At 46.9% G+C, this 20,186-nt stretch overlaps 7 protein-coding genes across 7 annotated transcripts; all 7 read left to right on the top strand.

Annotated features, from left to right (window-relative positions):
- Nucleotides 1-535: 535 nt before the first annotated feature.
- Nucleotides 536-1,370, top strand: GLAREA_08764 (Sm-like ribonucleoprotein; the record flags this gene model as incomplete). The annotated part of the gene is made up of 4 exons (XM_008077725.1): nucleotides 536-735; nucleotides 959-1,106; nucleotides 1,187-1,277; nucleotides 1,327-1,370. The coding sequence occupies 4 exons, from the start codon at nucleotides 536-538 to the stop codon at nucleotides 1,368-1,370; spliced, it is 483 nt and encodes a 160-aa protein (XP_008075916.1).
- Nucleotides 1,371-2,367: 997 nt separating this feature from the next.
- GLAREA_08763 (Metallo-hydrolase/oxidoreductase) lies at nucleotides 2,368-5,263 on the top strand (the record flags this gene model as incomplete). The annotated part of the gene is made up of 2 exons (XM_008077724.1): nucleotides 2,368-4,895; nucleotides 4,942-5,263. The coding sequence occupies 2 exons, from the start codon at nucleotides 2,368-2,370 to the stop codon at nucleotides 5,261-5,263; spliced, it is 2,850 nt and encodes a 949-aa protein (XP_008075915.1).
- Nucleotides 5,264-6,156: 893 nt separating this feature from the next.
- On the top strand, nucleotides 6,157-7,119 carry GLAREA_08762 (NAD(P)-binding Rossmann-fold containing protein; the record flags this gene model as incomplete). Its single annotated transcript, XM_008077723.1, has 1 exon — nucleotides 6,157-7,119. One exon carries the CDS (start codon nucleotides 6,157-6,159, stop codon nucleotides 7,117-7,119), a length of 963 nt encoding a protein of 320 aa, XP_008075914.1.
- Nucleotides 7,120-10,734: 3,615 nt separating this feature from the next.
- On the top strand, nucleotides 10,735-11,376 carry GLAREA_08761 (uncharacterized protein; the record flags this gene model as incomplete). Its single annotated transcript, XM_008077722.1, has 1 exon — nucleotides 10,735-11,376. One exon carries the CDS (start codon nucleotides 10,735-10,737, stop codon nucleotides 11,374-11,376), a length of 642 nt encoding a protein of 213 aa, XP_008075913.1.
- Nucleotides 11,377-11,776: 400 nt separating this feature from the next.
- On the top strand, nucleotides 11,777-14,347 carry GLAREA_08760 (C2H2 and C2HC zinc finger; the record flags this gene model as incomplete). The annotated part of the gene is made up of 2 exons (XM_008077721.1): nucleotides 11,777-12,891; nucleotides 12,961-14,347. 2 exons carry the CDS (start codon nucleotides 11,777-11,779, stop codon nucleotides 14,345-14,347), a joined length of 2,502 nt encoding a protein of 833 aa, XP_008075912.1.
- Nucleotides 14,348-15,292: 945 nt separating this feature from the next.
- On the top strand, nucleotides 15,293-15,622 carry GLAREA_08759 (uncharacterized protein; the record flags this gene model as incomplete). The annotated part of the gene is made up of 1 exon (XM_008077720.1): nucleotides 15,293-15,622. The coding sequence occupies one exon, from the start codon at nucleotides 15,293-15,295 to the stop codon at nucleotides 15,620-15,622; it is 330 nt and encodes a 109-aa protein (XP_008075911.1).
- A 2,967-nt stretch (nucleotides 15,623-18,589) lies between these two features.
- On the top strand, nucleotides 18,590-20,021 carry GLAREA_08758 (uncharacterized protein; the record flags this gene model as incomplete). Its single annotated transcript, XM_008077719.1, has 2 exons — nucleotides 18,590-19,621; nucleotides 19,674-20,021. 2 exons carry the CDS (start codon nucleotides 18,590-18,592, stop codon nucleotides 20,019-20,021), a joined length of 1,380 nt encoding a protein of 459 aa, XP_008075910.1.
- Nucleotides 20,022-20,186: the final 165 nt, after the last annotated feature.

Genomic DNA, 20,186 nt, shown 5'->3' with positions numbered 1-20,186 from the left:
AAGAGGTGCTTCAGTTATTTCCAAGGGAATAGGGTCTGGCATGCCCAGAAGCTGAGGCTTCCTCTATGTATGAGATAGGAGGCATTAAGAGATTTCAGCAAGCGGTCCCTCCGACCCCGAACCACCCACTAAAAGGATATTTCGTCTCTCCATATAGCCGAGAGCATGTCTTCTAAGACAACGATAAACTATCACAAGCCAGGGAAGGACATCGGACTGCAGTAGTACTGAATAATGCCATTGAAATGTCGATTAAGGAAGCTTCTTGTTGTACACAATGAAACGCCCAACGGCAGATGATAGAGTTTGACCTGGGGCAATTTGGTACTTGATCATAATAATGTTTTATGGTCCCTTCAATCACAGTCAAGCACACTGCAGAAAATAATTGCCGAGGCGTATTATCCAGCATTCTCCACGTCCAAGCATAGAATGCATTCTAGATGCGAGAATGGCAGTGCTAGTGGTGAAACTTTCTCCCCCCGCAGACTTGCAGAGCACCTACAGGGACATCCGTGAGCATATTTTCTGCAAAATGTCAGAAGCGATTGTGCCGATCGCCACAGAGCGTAAAGGGACACGAGAAAACGTGAAGGCGGGTCAAAACTGTGACATAGGTGCTACAGTAGTTGACAACAGGGTCCAGAGAGGAGTCGAAAGAGGCGATGTTGTCGTTGAAGATGGATCTCCTCGGGGAACTGAACACAAGCTGCCGCGACGAGTGGAACCCAACTAGTACACGAAGTGTGCCTTGTGGCCTTAGAGATAGACCCCAAGTTCTAAGGCCTCAATTGGCAGCTGCAGCACCCCACTACAACTTCTAAACAACCAGCAAATCCCTTAGGAACTCTACACACCTCGCTGTGCCCTAGTGTCTTCGAAATGCTCTTCTTCAGGTTTGTAAACTGTTGCTTCAGCTTTACTGCAGGAAATGGCGCGCTAACCTATGTCCGAATAGCTTTTTCAAGACCCTAGTGGATCATGAAGTCACCGTCGAACTGAAGAACGATATCCAAATCCGCGGCACACTCAAATCCGTCGATCAATACCTGAATATAAAGCTGGATGATATTCAAGTGGTAGAGGAACTCAAGTATCCACATCTGGTTAGTGCAGGCGCGGGCATGATGCTCTTATTCTTGGAGTCCGGTTGCGACAAACAAGTTGCTGATCATTTTCTTGCCAGTCTTCGGTGAAGAATGTTTTCATCAGAGGAAGTGTGGTCAGATATGTACATCTGCCAGGGGCCGCTGTGGACACAGCTCTTTTAGAAGATGGTTAGTCCTCCTGCCGGATTATTGATTCATCTGCTGACGAGTGTAATAGCCACACGGCGAGAAGCAGCGCAACAAGCATCCAAAGTGAAGTAAAGGAAACGACGTTAGCTTACAGTGGTGTAATCGAGTTTACCGGAGCATCCATCGATACAAAAAGAGGCGAGTCGTTATGGGCACGGTGTTGCTTAGCAATTCCCGAGAAATCCAAACTTTAGCATTCGAATGGCAAAAGCGATAGCATTGTACCTGGAGTTATGGCGAAGGGAATATCTCACAGGGCAGTGGGAATGATTGATCAGAGCCAGAAATATACCCATATGAAAGGAGAATCTATATTGCCATCTCATACAATCGACTTTATGGTTAAATAATACGCGACTAATGTACATGTCTTTAATTGACATAGTTGCAATAAATACCAGCAAATTTCCAATGGGGCTAGATTTCACGTTTGATCAGTAAGAGCTGATTCAATGGCTTGCTAGTGGCGATGTACTCCTGCACTCACGCCGAGACTCTATGAGGGTAAAAAGACAATATATTTCCTAAGATGCCATTGTAGTGAAAATATTGGAATAGGTCCCTAGTCTGTCGTTCAAAACAGTCATGGTCAGCTCTCACCAGCGTGTCAAAAAGTGGATTCCCGCTGTCCTTTCTTAGCTACGCCAAATGGGATATTCCCCTTGATGATATGTGTTTCTCAAGAGCAAAAGGTTGAAACTGTTTGTTACAATTGTAATAGATGATTGCTGCGGGGCTGATAACGTGATCACGCGCTACGCGTTAAGAGTCGCCTCCTCGTGGACGTGCCGCGATCTGAACATTGTGTATCCCAGTAAGATCTTATTCTCCACTACAACCAAATGTGACAAATTGAATCGTCGCCCTCAATTCTAAGCCGTCTCACTGTCTGCTACCCCTACTCCATTTACTTCACATCGCTGCTGCATGATCTCCAGTAATGTTCAGGAAGCCGCGAGAGGATGCAAGTCAGGTAGATTTAGCTCAGAAACCCTCTACTGGAAGACCCCCGACCCCTCCGAACACCAGCAGAGAGGCAAATAAACCAACCTCTAAGATCGAGCCCACGATGGCACCTAACGGGTCTACGAAACCTCTCACGCCGCGACCGAGCTCCAAATCAAATGTCCCAGGTTCAGTCAAGCAAAGTACAAAGAAATCGACTGCCGCGAAGATATCTGCGAAAGCACCTACGAAGACGCCAGTAAAACCCAACACTAGCATTCTGTCTTTTTTCAAAAAGGTTGATTCGCCCTTGAAAGACGATTCGATCTTTATATCAGGACCCAAGTCGCAGCAATTTACGCCATTACCACGATCCGCGCCCGATTCCGAAGATGATGAATTGGACGATCTGTGTGGAAGTGGAGATGGCGACAGATACAACGAGGTTACGGCCCCAAATAAGAAAAGAAAGGTTTCGAACGAGACCACACCAATTGAGGAGAAGACGAATGCTGCGAGCATCGCCGATGACACTGGACTTGGCATGGACATTGATGCGGATAATCTTGCAGAAGCAGAAACATGCACACCACCTCCAGCAGAACCTCAGACGGCAAAAGCTGATCGGAAAGTCACTAAGAAACCAAAACGTCGTGGACCATTTCTATCAGATTCAGAGAGCGACTATGAGCAAGACAGTAAGCTAGCTCGTGATGCTGCTGTTGTTGCTGAGAAAAGAGAGCTTCGAGCTAGGGTGTCGAATCAGCCCGAGGAGCTGAATGAAGTGGTTACAACAAAACCGATCAAACAGAAAACAGTGAAGGAGAACAAACCAATCGTACCTGAGGTGGAAAGCGTTGCACCGTTCAATCCAATTGAGTACATACGTCGGAAAAAAGTCCCAATTGCTGAAGCACAAGCGAAATGGGAGGCTTTGCGACCAAAGAACTCGAGATCACCCAGCGTTAGTAGTTCGAGTACGGATGAGCCACCGGATGTTGAAAGTTCAAGGCGGGAACATCAGGTCGCAAAAACCAAAACTGTCGCTTTGCCTTTGCCCGCACGAATGAAGAAAGAGGAGACCAACGATGAGTGGGGTAAATTTGATGGCCTCGATGATTTTCAAGGGGATATGGACGAATTTGCCGACGGTGAGGAGTTTCTGGAAAGAAAGTGGATGGAAGAGCAAGCCAGACTTGAAGCTGATGAAGGCGGCCTTGACGAGAATCCCGAGACTTCTGGGGTAGGTTCACTCTCGATTAACGAGGAGATAGTCGCAGCTTGCCCAATATGTGATGCTTCTCTGGGCACCTTTACCTCGGATGAAGCAACTCGACATGTAAATGGGTGTTTAGATGGTAATCCCATCTCAATACCAGCTCCCCTCAAAAAAGAAGAATCAGAGGTCAAATTCATGCCTGACGGTGCCAGAAATCGATTTGCAAGAAAGGCGGCCGTGGCAAGACCTGGCCAAGCAAATCCTTTTGACACTGCATCTACATCAAATTCTGGATCTGCTTTCTCGAAAATCATGTCAGGTCATGCAGAAGATGCCGCTTGGGCGACCGCGGCAGCTGCAGAGAATTCATCAAGAGGAAAGCCAGCGTATGAGAGAACTTGTCCGTTCTACAAAATCATGCCAGGCTTCTTCATTTGTGTTGATGCTTTTCGGTATGGTGCTGTTCAAGGCTGCAATGCTTACTTCCTAAGTCATTTTCACAGCGATCATTACATTGGCTTGTCATCTTCCTGGTGCCACGGGCCAATATATTGCAGCAAAGTCACAGCGAATTTGGTAAAGCAACAACTACGTGTAGATCCAAAATGGGTTGTACCGTTGGACTTCGAGAAGAAAGTTGAGGTTCCAGGTACGCAAGGTGTAGATATTACCATGATTCCTGCCAATCACTGTCCTGGCAGCAGCTTGTTCTTGTTCGAGAAAGTGATTGGGAAGGGAAGCACACCAAAAGTACAGCGAGTTCTTCACTGCGGCGACTTTCGCGCTTGTCCTGCTCATGTCTCTCACCCACTTCTTATGCCCGAAATTGTTGATAGCATCTCTGGTAAGACAAAACATCAGAAGATCGACGTTTGCTATCTGGACACAACATATCTGAATCCAAGATATGCTTTTCCTTGTCAAGAAGATGTTATCAAAGCTTGTGCAGACATGTGTGTGTCTTTGAAGAAAGAGCGAGCCGAGGAGAGTGATGCTTGGGAAATAGCCAAACGAGAGCGAGCTGGGTCTGGTATGGCCAAGTTCGTTAATTCTACTTCAGCTATCAAGGCCGAAGATGACAGTATTGCGATGGAAATTGGAAGCAGTAAAAGCGAGAAACCTCGTGGTCGACTGCTTGTCATTTGTGGTACCTACAGTATCGGCAAAGAACGTATATGTATGGGTATTGCTCGGGCACTGGATTGTAAAATTTGGGCACCACCAGGGAAAATGCGGATATGTGCTGCTCTCGAGGATCCGGAATTGATGAGTCGAATGACAGACGATCCAAAAGAGGCGCAGATACACATGCAAATGTTGATGGAGATTCGAGCAGAGACTCTGCAGGAATATCTGAATAGCTACAAACCACATTTTAGTCGTGTTGTAGGATTCAGACCTAGCGGATGGAATTATCGACCTCCAAATTCTAGGTAAGCCACCTCACCAACTCAAAATTCAAAACTAACCCTGTTCTAGATTCACAGACTCCCCAAGCATCTCCACAATCATCCATTCTCCAAACTGGCAATCGTCATACACCCTCCGAGACCTCATCCCTCAACGCGGCAGCACGCGCGAAGCATCCTGTTTTGGCGTCCCGTATAGTGAACATTCTAGTTTCAGGGAGTTGACGATGTTTGTGTGTTCGTTAAGGATTGAGAAGGTGGTGCCAACGGTTAATATTGGGAGCGCGGCTACGAGGGCGAAGATGAAGGCGTGGATTGAGAGGTGGCTTGCTGAGAGGAGGAAGAATGGGTGTATCAAGGTTGGGGATGGGGAGGGGGAGGTCAGGTGGTGAGATGGGCTGAGGTGTTTGGGTTTTGGGTGGAGTATGTTGTGTTGGATTACAATATGAAATGAAGGACATGGCGAGTACTTTGTAGTGGGATCGTACTTTGGAGTAGATACCAACGATGTATACTTGGGTCTGATTAATAGTCAGATTCCCCCCAGCGATCCTCATAACTCTTGATGATAGCATATCAATGTTTTAGCTTCGCCGTATGGATTCAGAACTAACCAGACTGCTGGGTAAGCATTAACCAATGGTATTTGTCCCCGGCTGTGTAATGCAGTGGCCCATCGCTAATAACCACCACAACTCCTCGTAAATCTCTACAGACCTCTTCGTCTTATTTCCCATCAACATGACGACAGCCAGAACCCGCCAGATCTATTACCACCAAAAAGTCACACTAACACACCGCCAAGTCCCCCCAATCATCCCTTCCACGTTTCGTTTCAAGCATAGTCTCTCCCCTCACGTGACACATCTCATATGAAACCTCGACTCGTCAACACGAAAGGGACACCACATCCGGGTAACCGTCACACACGATGTCTTTTCTTTTCTCTCGACCTGCTGGACAGGCCGTACACGTCTCATAATGGGAATTCGATATTAGGGATTGACTAAGGAAAAACATTACGCGACCGAGCGACCGTTTTTCTTTGCCTCGGACGACTGCACTTCCGCGCCTAGCGGCACCAGCGCCCATTCACAAAGAACGGACGGGATGGGGGAGTGTCTCGACGTGGGAATTTGAAGAGAACTTTTAGGGTTTGCGAATTGGGGGAATTAATTGGGATTGTGTGAATTTCTTTTAGCAAAGATTGGTATGTAAATTGAGATTTTGATGGATATATGCTTACCTGGGAGATAGTCACGAGATATTATTCTTTTCAGAAACCATGGTTACTTCTACTCTCGTCAAGGTCTTCGCAGGAATCGGCGCTGTATGGGTATCCCGCTGGATCCTAAACATCACGCGGTTCTTGTACACGTTCCTAAGACCGTCATCGCTCTCGCGATATCACCATCTCAGTCCCACAGGCGCACCACCCTACGCCCTCATCACCGGCGCCAGCGACGGTATAGGAAAAGGCTACGCCTTCGAACTCGCGCGTCAGAACTTCAATCTCATCCTCCACGGGCGGAACAAGTCAAAACTCCTCTCCGTATCCAGCGCCATCAAAAATATCTACCCAGACACGATCATCAGAATCGTCATCAGCGACGCGACGCAATCCGGGGACGTCACACTGAGAGAAATCAACGAGATTGTAGAGCAGATCAAGGATTTGCACATCACCATCCTCATCAACAACGTAGGCACCGGCACCCGTCCCTCAGGCCACGTCTTCTCGAATTTCGAATCCGACGACCCAGCGGATCTAGACGCACTGATTAACGTCAACGCCCGTTTCCCCATCCAATTCACGCGCCAAATCCTCCCTTTGCTGTTTTCCCACTCCCAACCCACACTCCTCCTAACCATGGCATCGATCTCCGAAATCGGGTCACCCTATCTAAGCGTCTACTCGGCCACCAAAGCCTTCATGAAAGCGTGGTCGTGTGCCCTCGCTCGAGAATTCAAGGCTGAAGGGAGGGATGTAGAAGTTCTGGCGATCATGACGGCGCAGGTTACGGGGACGGCGACGGAGGGGATGGAGAGGAATGTTTTTGTGCCGGATGCGAGGTGTTTTGCGAGGAGTGCGTTGGGACGGGTTGGGTGTGGGGGGGATGTTGTGGAGGGGTGGTGGAGTCATGCGGTACTGAGGGGGGTGATGGGCAGGTTACCGGGAGGGGTGTTTACGGGGATATTGACGAGGAGTGTTAGGGGGGAGATGGGGAAGGTGGGGAAGAGTAAGTAGGATGGTAGAGAGACGAGGGAAGTGGGTTGTGTGGGCTGTTGTATACTAACTTAAAAATATCGTTATACTTATACATCCTCCCTTACGAATGTGATATTCTTGTTTTTCCTTCTGAGCCTACGAACACATACCAACAACCACACGATTTCCATCCCCAATATCCTTCTCAAACAAATCCATCCCACTACGACACTAATCAATCCCATTTCCAGCAATAACTCAACACTTCACTCTCCATTACAGAACTTGCTTACAAATTACCACTAGCATCCCCAAATACACCAACGTCTTTTCTCATCTCACATCCCTTCAAAATCTCAAGATAGTGAAACCTATATATTAGTTTAAAGTAAAATATCATAAATACCGATCATCACTTCATTAGCGAAAATCAGTTCCTTCTCATACACACATCCTGAAAATATCCCTACTATTCGCGGTTAGTCGCTGTTTTACGCGTTGTTATTAGGTTTGGTTGATGGTAGTTCTGTTCTTACGTGAAGGGTTTTGTACGCTACAATGCTTAGGAACTTGGTGTAGGGAGGTGTGAATGGTGATGAGTTGAGAATGGGAGTTTGAGGTTTGTGAGGTTTTGATGATGGGGAATTGGTATGTCATGGCTCGTGGCATAAATGGATGTTGAGTTTAGAATAGCGAGATAACGATTCGGACGAGGTAGTTACGGGTTTAGATCAGATGAGGTATTCTAGTACTTTATACTCGCATTCAACGGGTATGAGGAGCGTTTCCTTTCTTGCTAGAACGACCTCCATCTCAAATCCACCTTCCTCTAATCAAACCACCGTATACTTCCTTTCCATACCACTTTTCACCAGCAATCAACCTGTCCACTTTGCATGCGTATTTTACATCTTACACTCCTTTTTTAAAAAAAATAGGCAGTTCCCCGCTCCCTTCGATAGAAACCGACAACCCTCGAATCCGACGAAACCGCACAGCGAGCAATGCAGACAAAACTAAAACGAGCACGCATTGAAATAGGTATAGAAAAGTAGACTAGCAAAATGTCCGCACGGTAACGCTGCCACGAAGAAGATCAAGCTTCCTCCTCATCATGTCGTGTGAGAACACCTAATAGCACGAGCATTGTATGTCAACCTAAACCCACGTGAGATTTTCTATCGGCTTAGTTCCATCCTATTCCCGTATATCATACCTCGTACGAGCTCTGCTCACTTAGTCTCTTTAGACATCTCAATATATTACTTTCTCACCTTCTCAATTCACACGCCTCCCCTTCTACGAAAAGGTCTTCTACGAAGGTTCATAGTTTGCATGTCTACGCTTTCACTTGCATCTGCTTTATCGTCTATTTCCAATAGGCAAATTTTTTGTTAGTAGGCTTCGTCCTTTTCGAAGATTCGCACACCATACCATCGACACATTTCAACCCATCCTATCCCATAACCAACCATCTCTTCTCATCCCCCATCATTTCAGGAACGCAATAGCGGATAAACTGGTATGTCGTCTAGTTGCGAGCTGATTTGACAGCGAGGGTGGAGGTTCGCTGATGGGATCGCGCGGAGGTGAAGGATCACGAGTAGTGTAAGAGGAAGCGATGTACTTGCCCTAACTTTTGGGAAGGGTTGGGTTGGGGATGTGATGTGTGAAAGGGGTGAAAGGGGTTGGGTGATTTCGTAGATGTTGGTCGTATGTTCTAGGCTTGTTGGATGGGTGTGGATGGTATGGTGTTATTGATACACTAGGGAATAAGTAGAAATAGAGAGGGTGTCGTGTGCGAGGGATGGGGCGGAGGTGGTGTGTTTAGATTTGCGAGGAGGGGTAGTTGGAATGGATATCTGTGGGTAGGTTGTAACTAGTTCGCGATGACGGACGGATGTAGAATTCGCTTTAATATAATCTCTATAGAGGAATAGTACTTAAACTTTAGTTTTATTTATTTAGCTACTCTAACAAGCTTTTCTGAGATAAAGAAGTCTACGATTAAGGATGTGTAAACTAGGATTTCGACGTACTGTTTAAACCTAATATAATACAGCATCTTCTACTCTTGAGATAACACTTGTGTAATCCTTAATCTAGTTAAGAGATAAAGTTAAAACTTAGATTCTTACACGATATATATTTAGCATTTAACGAGATTGTAAGACTATAATTACATTTATATTTCATGTGTAGATTATGTAAAACGTGGACCTGATATGTTAGTTTAATCGATTGGCCCGCAGAATAAAGAGTCACAAGTGTCTCAGATTAGAGCTGGTGTGATAAGCTTTGTGTGGCGGTCGAGAGGAGTCATCTGGAATTAGCTATAGGGCTGGTTGGCTGGGAGCACAAGGATATAGTACAGTCCCGAATATGACTGAACCTTGAATGGCAGTTGTCACGTTATTGGATGAAGACTTACCACATCCCTCATTTCGACACTAAGGAGGAAAGCGTATATTAGAACAATAAGAGCTTGGTCCTATATCCACGCCGCGATGCCTTAATTCCGTTCTCAAATTTCGTGTGGCGCTCGACGGGAGTCATCTGGAATTAGTTTTGACAGTAGCACAAGGATACGGGATTGGGATCGAAGATTAGATGGCCTGTCGGTTTTGACAGACATACCGGATTCCTGATTTTGACACTAACGATAATCATTTTGAATTGAATTGAGTTTTCGGGACGGTTGGCGGATAACAGGACATCGGTACAGTACCGATGTCTTTTCTCGATCGAAGATCAGATGACCTGTCGTTCGTTACCGAGTTCCTATCTCGACACCAACGCTATGGCAGCGGTTGACCAACGCTATCATGGATGGAATAGTTGAAACATTTGACGCTTACATTCTAAGCATCTGTTCGATACCATTTAAGCATCAAACATCGACGGCCGACCTGAGTTGGTACTCGGTGAGACTCGGCTGGATGTTTGATGGTTGTCCAGTGATTTCATGTGCAGTAACCATATGCAGGACCGGTGTGTGGTCGTGGGGGTTGAGTTTGCGGCCAGCGATTGACAGGACCACGAAATAGGAAAATGTAAATGCACAATTGTGCATTCAGACGATGATGATCCTTTGATAGGTCGAATCCCCATACTTTATGAGGTATTAAACGGTGTTTTTGTGGCTATGAAATGCAACTGATGCCACGTTCAGATTTGATTGAGGCTCTTTTCGACCGGATTGGGATGTTCGGTGAAGGCCACATCGGTCAGGATGGATGTTGCGCCGTGTCTGACAAGCGCTTGTTGTTGGTTCGATTGTGATAAAGCGGCGGATAAATCTTGGGTGCGAGATGTGTGATTTTGGATTGCTGCTCTGATAGAGTTGTCTGATCCACCCGGAACATCGGATTCGACATCTGACCAGATACTTTGCAGCAATATGGAGTTTCTGGCCTGTGCTATTTCCGTCGCAACGGACGAAGGACTGGCTTACAGCTAATTAATCGCCTCCGTTAAGGTTATTTCTGTACGTGAAATTGGAAGGATTAATGGGGTCATGATCGGGATCAGAGGCAAATTGTGAGAAATTAGAGGAGAATTAGAAGGGGAATTAAGGACTAGCAGATATGCATATGTTACGATACTCAATTGAAGCATCGCCAGTCTGCAGCAGTGTTGATCGCAGAAATAAACATGCGATTGACTGCCAGTGACTGCTTTGGAAGCAACATCGAAAAGCACTTCGCCCCTCTGGGCTGCACGAGCACGCTAGTCCCTACGCCGTTAGCCCGCTTACCAATTCGTGTTCCACCCAATAGGAACCAGCCGAGTAGTGGTGGATACGGCGGGGTGAAAGGGACCAGCACCGTATCTCCAGGCAGCAGCGCTCATTCTGGCGACAAGGCGGAATGCGAGGCTTTCACGACTCCCTCGCTCATCTCGCCCTCAACCATCTCTGACTCTCTCACCCTCCTCCTCCATCTCCCAAGACACGAACCCGTCAAGTCTCACCCGTGGCCACGAATCCACATTGCGTTGCCCCTCTACACAGAATCCAGCAGAAGACTCGATTCCACAGGCAATCTTGTTTCGAAATCCCGCCGGACTTCCATCGTCTCTATATACTTCTGTCAACATCGAGTCGATACCGCGTTTAGGCAGCCACCAGCCTTACCTCGAAGCCTCCCCCATCGACGTGTCCTGATCCTCTTTGTCTCTTCACGACTTGATCTTGTTGTTGCGAGACGACAAAGGCGAATATACTTCACCTCGACGGCGAACACATTGGACCCGGCGACTGTATCTGGACGGGCCGCCCCGCGAGCAAACGGGTGAATTGGTACGTCTTGAGTGCTTCATCTCTTTAACTGTTTACTCTCTACTGTCCGCCGCCTACTGGCGCCGTCTATCTGTCTTCTGCTCTACCTTCTCGCCTCCCCGGCGAGCAATGTACGTACAAGCAACGGCGACAGTCTAGCGAATCAGCCTTATATATAACCGCGACGTGGGAAAGCTTCACTTCGCCGGTCTACACCCCATTCGGACACCTTGACTGGCCGATTCCTGACTCGATCGGATGTGACTCACGTCCCCAACGGTTACTGCATGAGAGCACGCATCAGAGCACGCATCGAGAGGGCGAAGGCTAATCATTCCCCAGTATTCTAAGCTATTGCCGCCGTCCCCACCATAGCTCGTACATCTACCAACCTTGACTACTCGACCCTCTCCCATCATGTCTCTCACCCACCCCCGTCGCAGTACAAAGACTACATTGTCTGCTCTGACTCCTTCGTCCTCTGGTCAAGTCGCTACGTCAGGCCGGCCTACCGTTAATACCACCATGTCCCTTCGCAAAGGAGCGACCTTTCACTCACCTCCTTCACCTGAAGCAGAAGAAACATTCATCATCCCAGGCCCCCCTCGTCGCGCTCAATCAACCTTGGAAGATGTGGTCGATGCCCACGAACGCCGTGTCGCATTAACCCTCGCTGATATTGATCGTGGACTCGCTGCTGTAGAAGACCGTTCACCAACTGCTAGACAATCATTCCCCGACGAAGCTGATCCAATTCCTCAAGGCTTCCTCAATCATACCGTCGGCACCCCATCAGAAAGCTCATACGGTCCCATCATGGATGGTGTCATGTCCAAGGAGCCTTCCTTGATTGGAAGACGCTCCCTTCGTCCTCGACACAACCGACGCCCATCACGATACTCGGACAGTGCATTGGGTTCATCTATTGGATCTCGATCTGGTAAGATGGCTGCTGATACCGCCGCGACAAGCGTCACCGAGGAGACGCAAACCAAATCGAAAGCTGCCGCTTCAGCTATAACTAGGTCCGCTGCTGCCAACTCTAACGTCGAGAACCTCCCACGGCTGAGCTCGCGAGCGACCAACCGCATTCACGAGCACATCTTGAGACCCTTGTTGGCCAAGTCTTCCTTGAAAGATTTTCACCCAATTGTGAAGGATTGCCCGAGAAGAATTCATGGCAAGGAGATTGTATGTCTCCGTGATTTGGAAAAGACTTTGATATTTATGGCACCTGTAAGTGACATTCAAACTGATGTTGTTGAGGGAGTCGCTCACTGGTTTTCGCGTTTGAAGGAGAGGACCAAGACAGCCGCCTTGTATCTCGATTTCTGCCTCACGTCAATCCGGTGTATTCAAGCGACGGTGGAATTTTTAAGCGAACGCGAACAGACTCGACCTCACGACCGCCCTTATACTAACGGATACTTCGTGGATCTTGTCGACCAGATTAAACAATACGCCCAACAGGTTCAGGCGGCGAAAGAAAAGGAAGAGAAAGGAGAGAAATTGGGCGAGATGGATCCTGAGTCGTATGTCCCCTTTTCCGGAAGATTCCTACGGAGTCATTCTCGCAAACCACGTGCTAATTATGAACCCAGAACCGACGAGGTTAGACTACATGGTGGTCTCACCAAGAATGGCCGTCCAGCTGAACTGGTTCGTGTCAAGAAGAACGGCAAGGCCATTTCGGTAGCAACTGGACTTCCAGTCGAATTAGAGGATGAGGATACCAAGGATTCCCTTCGATTCAAGCGTTCATTGAGTCAAGAAGCCGAGGATGATGAAGCTATCATGCGTTCCATGGCTCGCCGAAAGAGGTCCGCCTCCGCAGCCGAGCTTGCACCAAAACGATGCCGTGAACCTGGATGTGATAAAGAATTCAAACGTCCCTGTGATTTGACCAAGCACGAGAAGACCCACTCCCGTCCATGGAAGTGTCCAGTTGAGTCTTGCAAATATCACGAGTATGGTTGGCCAACCGAGAAGGAGATGGATAGACATCACAATGACAAGCACTCTGCTGCTCCACCTTTGTACGAGTGTCACTACAAGCCTTGCCCATACCGCTCCAAGCGTGAGTCCAACTGCAAACAGCATATGGAGAAGGCTCACGGATGGGAATACGTTCGATCCAAGAACAACGGAAAGAACCGAGATGGAAAGCCTTCAACCAACACTGTCAATGGACTTGCCACTCCTCAAACCACACTGGCTCAAACTCCAAGCAGTCATGGTGACAATGTTGCAACTCCCGAGGATGATGATTATGGTATGCCAGATGCTTATGATAGCGCTACCATGTTTGATCAACAGAACCAGTTGAACTTTCCAGAGTACAACCCTGACATGGATATGTTTGCACCACAACAACACCTCCAACTTGACTTTTCACCAATCTCCGAACTTCACCAATCAGGTTCATCAAATGGTCAATCTCCCTACTCCGACATTCATCCTGGTCAAGATCAATTCCAGAATTTCTCGCACTCCAATAACGTTGACTTTAACCTTTTTGGAGATGAAGATCTTTATAATGCTCACGCACACCTACCAACACCTACCCACGATGTCTTCCAGCGCGCCATTGGTGCTTTTGAGACTTCGGGTATTCCTCTAGGCTCCGACCCAGTTCCTCACATCTCTCCTGTTGGTCACGGAAACACGATGCTTTACACACCAACCTCGCTTCGTGAAGTTGACGAGGGTTTTGCTGATGACTTTGCTCCAACCAATTGCCAACCACACATTGGTCATTCCAACGACTTTCAGCTCTTCCCCTCGAATGCTGGAGGCAATCTCGGCAATTCCACCACCACTGGGTTGTTTGGAGAAATTCCAAGACCTAATTTCTTCCCCGGCACATCCGCTCAGGATCTTCTTGATTTCTATGCCGCCACCACCGCAGCCGCCATTCAGCATCACAACCCTCAGCCAATGGATTGGTCGTCTAATGAGGGGCAATACAATGGCTATGGAAGCAACTAAACATATCCAACGGGGCGAGCGCTAGCGGGACTGGTGGACGCTGACGGCCGTCAGGCCTATGAAAACACAATCCAATGACAGTATTAAAACCGAAACACATCTTGTGATATTAGCACGGCGTTTTGCTTTTCATCATTTCTGGAACGAGAATCTCCTATGATTGGGACAGTGTTGTGTTGGTCTTTCCCACTTTTTCATTTCATTTCACGATTATGATGATGAGAGTATGATGGTAATTGGTGGGAGACTTTTGTATGAAGTGGTGGGGAAGGAGTGGGCAGAAGATGTTGATGGGATCTCGACGGGGTTAGAGGGGCTACTACAAGAGATTGATTTTTGTGTGCTTTTTCTTTACTCCGGGGATGAGGGTGGGTTAGTGGCGATGGTGATGGCTTTATCTTGAAGGGAAGTGGTGATTTATGAGTGATCGATAGATACAAAAACATACTTCTTTTGATAAAAATAAAGGATTTTTACGTTATAATTGTCTTGTGCTCTATCTTATTTTAATGAATCAAATCTCCACATTTTTGTATGTAAGTTAAAAGGTTCTTAGACAGGTTAATTGACAATATCACTACTTATATAATTAACGGCTAATTAGCCCCTAATTAGAAACAACATTAGGTTAATAATAGTATTTAACGTCAATGCCTCGTTCGGGTTCAGTATAGAGTTTGGAGTTGTGTGGAAACTTGGAGCCAGCTAGGGGGTAGTGATCGGTTTGTATAGCGTTTGCAAAACTAACTCAAAGTAGTCAAGTAACTTTTTGCTGTACTATCTACATTGAGTGTTCGCACAAGGCTTGCGACGGCCAACCAATGGCATACCGTCGAATGGCCTAGCAATAATCCAGAGCTGAAAACTACGACTCGTGAAACCAACGTCCTAGAACAAGAATCCTCTACTTACCCCCGAGTCAACGTTGAAATGGAGCAGCTCCTAATGATAAAAGAAAAATCCGACCCGCTCGCGTGTCGCCGCACCCGAACTCAGGTAAAGGCTCCGTACACAGTTCAAGATGAGATCAAACATCCCCGAAGATCGCTCTCGATCTTCTGTGTTTTCTGCCAGAGGGTGATCGACCAATGGCCCAGGTCAACAGCAGAAACCCCTCGATTCAAGCACCACTCATCGCTCGGTACGTTACAGAGGTCGGCAGACCAGGGCTGTGGGCTTTGTGCCCAATTCATTGTCGGTGTCGAAGAACTCGAAGAAGCTGAGAACTTTGATGTCGATGGTAAGCCAGAGTTGCTAGGGCTTCTCAACGATTAATGTGATCGAAGCCTCTTAATCATTAATCGTTTCATGGAATGATTGTGTAATTATAAGTAATTTCTAAATCTCTTAATCGTTAATTATAGAATATTTCTATTTCGTGATTAATTTATAGTTAATTACCGAAAATGTTTTAATACTAAAAGAGGTATAAATATATACATTTTTTCGGACCTAAGAAAATTACAAATTTATTTTAATCTTTTACTATATTTTAGACCCTATAAAATAGCAGTTATTAAGGACTAAAATATAATATACTATCGGTGATTAATTATGACTTTTAATTTTAATCCTCAATTATCAATCTTTTTATTACTCTATACCTTGATTATAAAGTCTCTAGGTCGATAATCATGAGACTTTCATGATTAAATCATGATCAACAATTAATCACCGCTCGTTGAGGCAATGAGGAGCCCTAAGTGCAACTACCAAGAATAAAAGCCGCTTTCCTCTCGTGGGTGTGTGTGACGAAGAGTTGATCGATGCTGGCGAGTCGCAAATTAGAAGCTTGTGATCCGACAGAGATTCATGTCCCTCTATCTGGGCTAAAATAGTTTGCAGGACCGTTGATGGTGGAGAGACTCGCTGCGAGGAATGCGTGGTAAGTGCCTGGTGAACTGGGGAGCAAATGTTTTTTGAATGATGCGAGGCGTTTAAATGACTGGATTTGTTTTTGTGCTAGGGAAAGCTGGTTATTGTGTTGATGTAGATGGTTTGTAAATGTAATTTAAAGGAGAGTCTACCAAGTTACAAGATTAAAAGATTTGCTGTTAAGGAGAGATTTGAAGATTTATCTCGTATTTTTTGGTCTACCGAGGTTATGAAAATGGATCGTTATTCGATATTTTACGTCTCGTTTATCTCCATCCTTACGAATAGAGTTGATTTTCTTTCTCTAGTGATTCTGTTGCTTGCGAGGAATTGACTGCTTCTCCGTACTAAACTGCTTATTCGTTCCTTACCAGCTTTAGCAACCATCAACGAACAACCATCTCCTCAACACGTACTTCCTAATCACCCCATCACCCCATCACAAACCACCAAACCCCAACCCCCCAAATCACATCCTCACATCTCATGAAATCCGCCTCTCACACCCAGACCCGACGCTTCATCACCACCACTCGCACATCTGCCTCATAATCCACCTGCCCCGATACATCCGGCGACGATTTCACATCCCTTTTCCGACCATACAAAAAACAGCCAGCCACGAATTCAACGCCCACGCCCGTTTTGGTGGCGCTGCTTATACCGCCTGAAGAACTAGGTGCTGAGCTGCCAGTTGTTATTTCAGGCGACGATATGCTCGTTGTGGGTACACCTGAAAGCGATGGCGTGGCTGTCGAGTTTTTGATAATACTCGAGGTGGTAGTCGTGGCTGTGATATTAATCTTCTCACTTCACGCATGACTTTCCTGGTCCCCCGTTTCAAACAACCCAACAGTAAACGCGTTTCCCTCTTTGAGAACGAAAGGCGGCTCGGGTGTATTCCTCCTTACAGAGACCGTGCAGGTAAATTGTGTTCCGTGATCTGTAGCGCCGCTGCATACACTCATTAGCTCCCAAATCCCAACTCTGTTTTGCAATGTTGTAGAAAAGAGGAGGGAAGCTCACCAGCCAGCGGCGGGAGGTTAATTGGTCCGCTTTGAAAGAGCAAGAGGTAACTGCTAGCGATGGTGGCTGTTCATTGCATGATTATGGTGCTGCCGACTGCGAAGGTATTTTGGAATGTGGAGTCGTTTTGTGCGTTTTCGGGGAAGGGGAAGATGAATTGGCCTTTGCTCTGGGCTTTGATTGGCAACGCAAACAATGATATGGAAATGAGCGTTACCACTATACCGGAAGGTATCGTGGACTGTGGAGTCTTGTGACGAGGTTTGGAAAGAAGATGTGGGGGAGGATATATCATATCCGGGTCTACTTTTGGGTCTTCTAGACGTTTTTAACAACCGCTGAGCTCGACTCATCTTCGAATTCTGATAATTACAGATGGGGCCATGATTGGAGCCTATGTTTAGGGGAGTTGAGGTGGGTGTTGCATGACCTTGTTCTTCAACCAGTACTTGGACGCGAGGAAGCGAGTTGGTTTGAGGTCTCAAATTCTGACCCTCGAATGACTATTTCATAACACAAATTTTTAGGACTCTGCTGCAAATTGGTAGAGAGGTCAATAACGTAGTGGTTTCACGTATTGACCACTAGTATACAAAACCTTGACACGAATTTTACAACAAAAAACCAACTCAATAGCTTACAACTTTCAACGATCTGTTCCAGTGTACCAGACTGAGTCATGAATTTGATATCAACAAATATCTGCACTTTGCCATCCACCTGTACAATCATCCTCTGCCTCGCAGGATAATGCCTTTTAATTCGACTCGAAAATTCTCTACAAGACTTCAACCATAAGGCTGAGAGAATACGACGCATAGAAACGATTAGCGCTCATGAAGTCGAATTGCGTTTCTGAAACTTATTCATCATCAGCCCCTCGCTTAACCCCCCTAAACCCTGGGCTGTTAGCCGAACTGGGTGCAGCACGAAGTTCTCAAAATAGACCTGCATGACATACGACGGTAATTTTTTGATTGGTTTGGATTAGATTTTTCGCCAGCTTGGAGGAAGGATGCTCCTTGAATTTTTACCTCGGTAGCTAAGATAGTTGCTACCGGTACTTACAGTGAATATGATAAATGGCAGTAAAGCTTTCCAAGTTGAGATCTGAAGTTTCTCCTCGCTTGAGACTTATCGACGAGATAAACGCTGGAATATCAGACTGTTCGAACATTTCTCGTATTGGCCTGCAGCTTATTTGAACACCGTAAGCCATAACCGCCACGACGAAATCCTCCAGGCATACACGGATCAGCCAATAACCTCAGACCAACATGATCCAACACTTTATTAATACGATCGAGAGATCCGTACCTTCAGGAATTAATCATCGTCAAGATGAAGACCATTCCTACACATTTCCACCCGAACCGTCCTATGTTCAGACCAACTCACGTTCGCCGGTTCGGCTCATCTTCAAAACTCCGCTCTATCGCCGTGGCTCTCTTGCTCGTCACAGCATATTATGTATATCGGCCTTCAAAGCCTCAGATCATCCCGACATGGCACGAGCTACCCTCAAGCAAACCCATCGATGGATGTAGTCCAAACACATCTCTAGCACTCTCCCGCGTCGTGATAACCACCAAAACAGGCGCAACAGAAGCCTCCCTCAAACTACCCCCCCAGCTCCGCAACTCCCTCCGATGCGCACCCCACCTCTACGTCTTCAGCGACATGGCCCAGAAGCTCGGAGACGTGCAAGTGCACGACGCACTCGACACGATCCCCAGCTCCGTCAAAGACAATAACCCAGATTTCGATCTCTACAGAGCACAGCTAGCTCTACAAAGCACCCCCGAAAAAATCCCAGAGACGCTGAGCGGGTTTGTACATCCAGGGAATAAAGACGATAACGCAGCGTGGGTGCTCGATAAATACAAATTCAACCACATCGTCGAAAAAACATGGCAGATGAAGCCCGACATGGACTGGTACTTCAACATCGACGCCGACACCTACGTATTCCTCTCCAGCCTAGCCGTCTGGCTCGCCCTCCTGGACCCCCTAAAAGAAGCGCTCATCGGCAACGTCGCCCTGATCATCGGCAAGGAATTCGCGCACGGCGGCAGCGGAATCCTGATGAGCCGTGCAGCGACGCGGAGTTTTGTCGTCGACCACAACGGCACGGCTGCGCGCTGGGACGCGGAGATGAGGAATAATTGCTGTGGCGACTGGGTGTTGGCGCAGATTTTTAACGGGTATGGCGTGCAGCTGAAGCCGGCGAGTCCGATGTTGTATGGGGAGGCGCTGGGGAGTATTGGGTTTGAGGGCGGGAATTGGTGTCAGCCGGTTGCGAGTTTGCATCATGTTGAGAAGGGGGAGGCGGATAGGATTGGAGCGTTTGAAGGGAGGAGGGTGGATAGAGATGTGAGTTTATATTTTTTAGTTCTCGCTAAGATCACTACTGATATTAGGACAGGCTGCAGTGACTTACGCCGAGATTTTTGATGGTCTTATTCTCGAGTCGATACCTTCCGAGTCCCGTGCGGACTGGGACAACTCGAGTGAAGACGAGACGGTAAAAGACATTGATTCAATGGAATCATGTGTTTCCGCATGTGAGAAGAACGACAAATGTCTCCAATTACGCTTCAATGGCAACGAGTGCATGCTTGGCACTAAAAAGGTGAAGTTGGGCGAGGTGGATAAACCTAAAAAGGAGGATGGAAAAGATGAAAAGAAATGGCAGAGTGGGTGGAATCGGACTAGGATTGCGGAGTGGGCGTCTGGACAAAAGCCTTGCACGAAGTTGGTGTTTCCTATTTAGCGGAGGTGTTTAGATTTGTACTTTTGATTCTGGGAGTACGGCGTTTTGATGCGTAGACTGCGTATATACCCGGAATATTGAATTTTAATGGTAATGATTAAATGGCACTACAAAAGAGCTGCGTAAGAGACTATGAGGAATCTTGTGTAGAAATAGACTTATTAA

Source organism: Glarea lozoyensis, assembly GCF_000409485.1.
Source record: "Glarea lozoyensis ATCC 20868 chromosome Unknown GLAREA1, whole genome shotgun sequence".
NCBI classification, from domain to species: Eukaryota; Fungi; Ascomycota; class Leotiomycetes; order Helotiales; family Helotiaceae; genus Glarea; species Glarea lozoyensis.
This window is presented reverse-complemented; position numbering and strand designations above follow the sequence as displayed.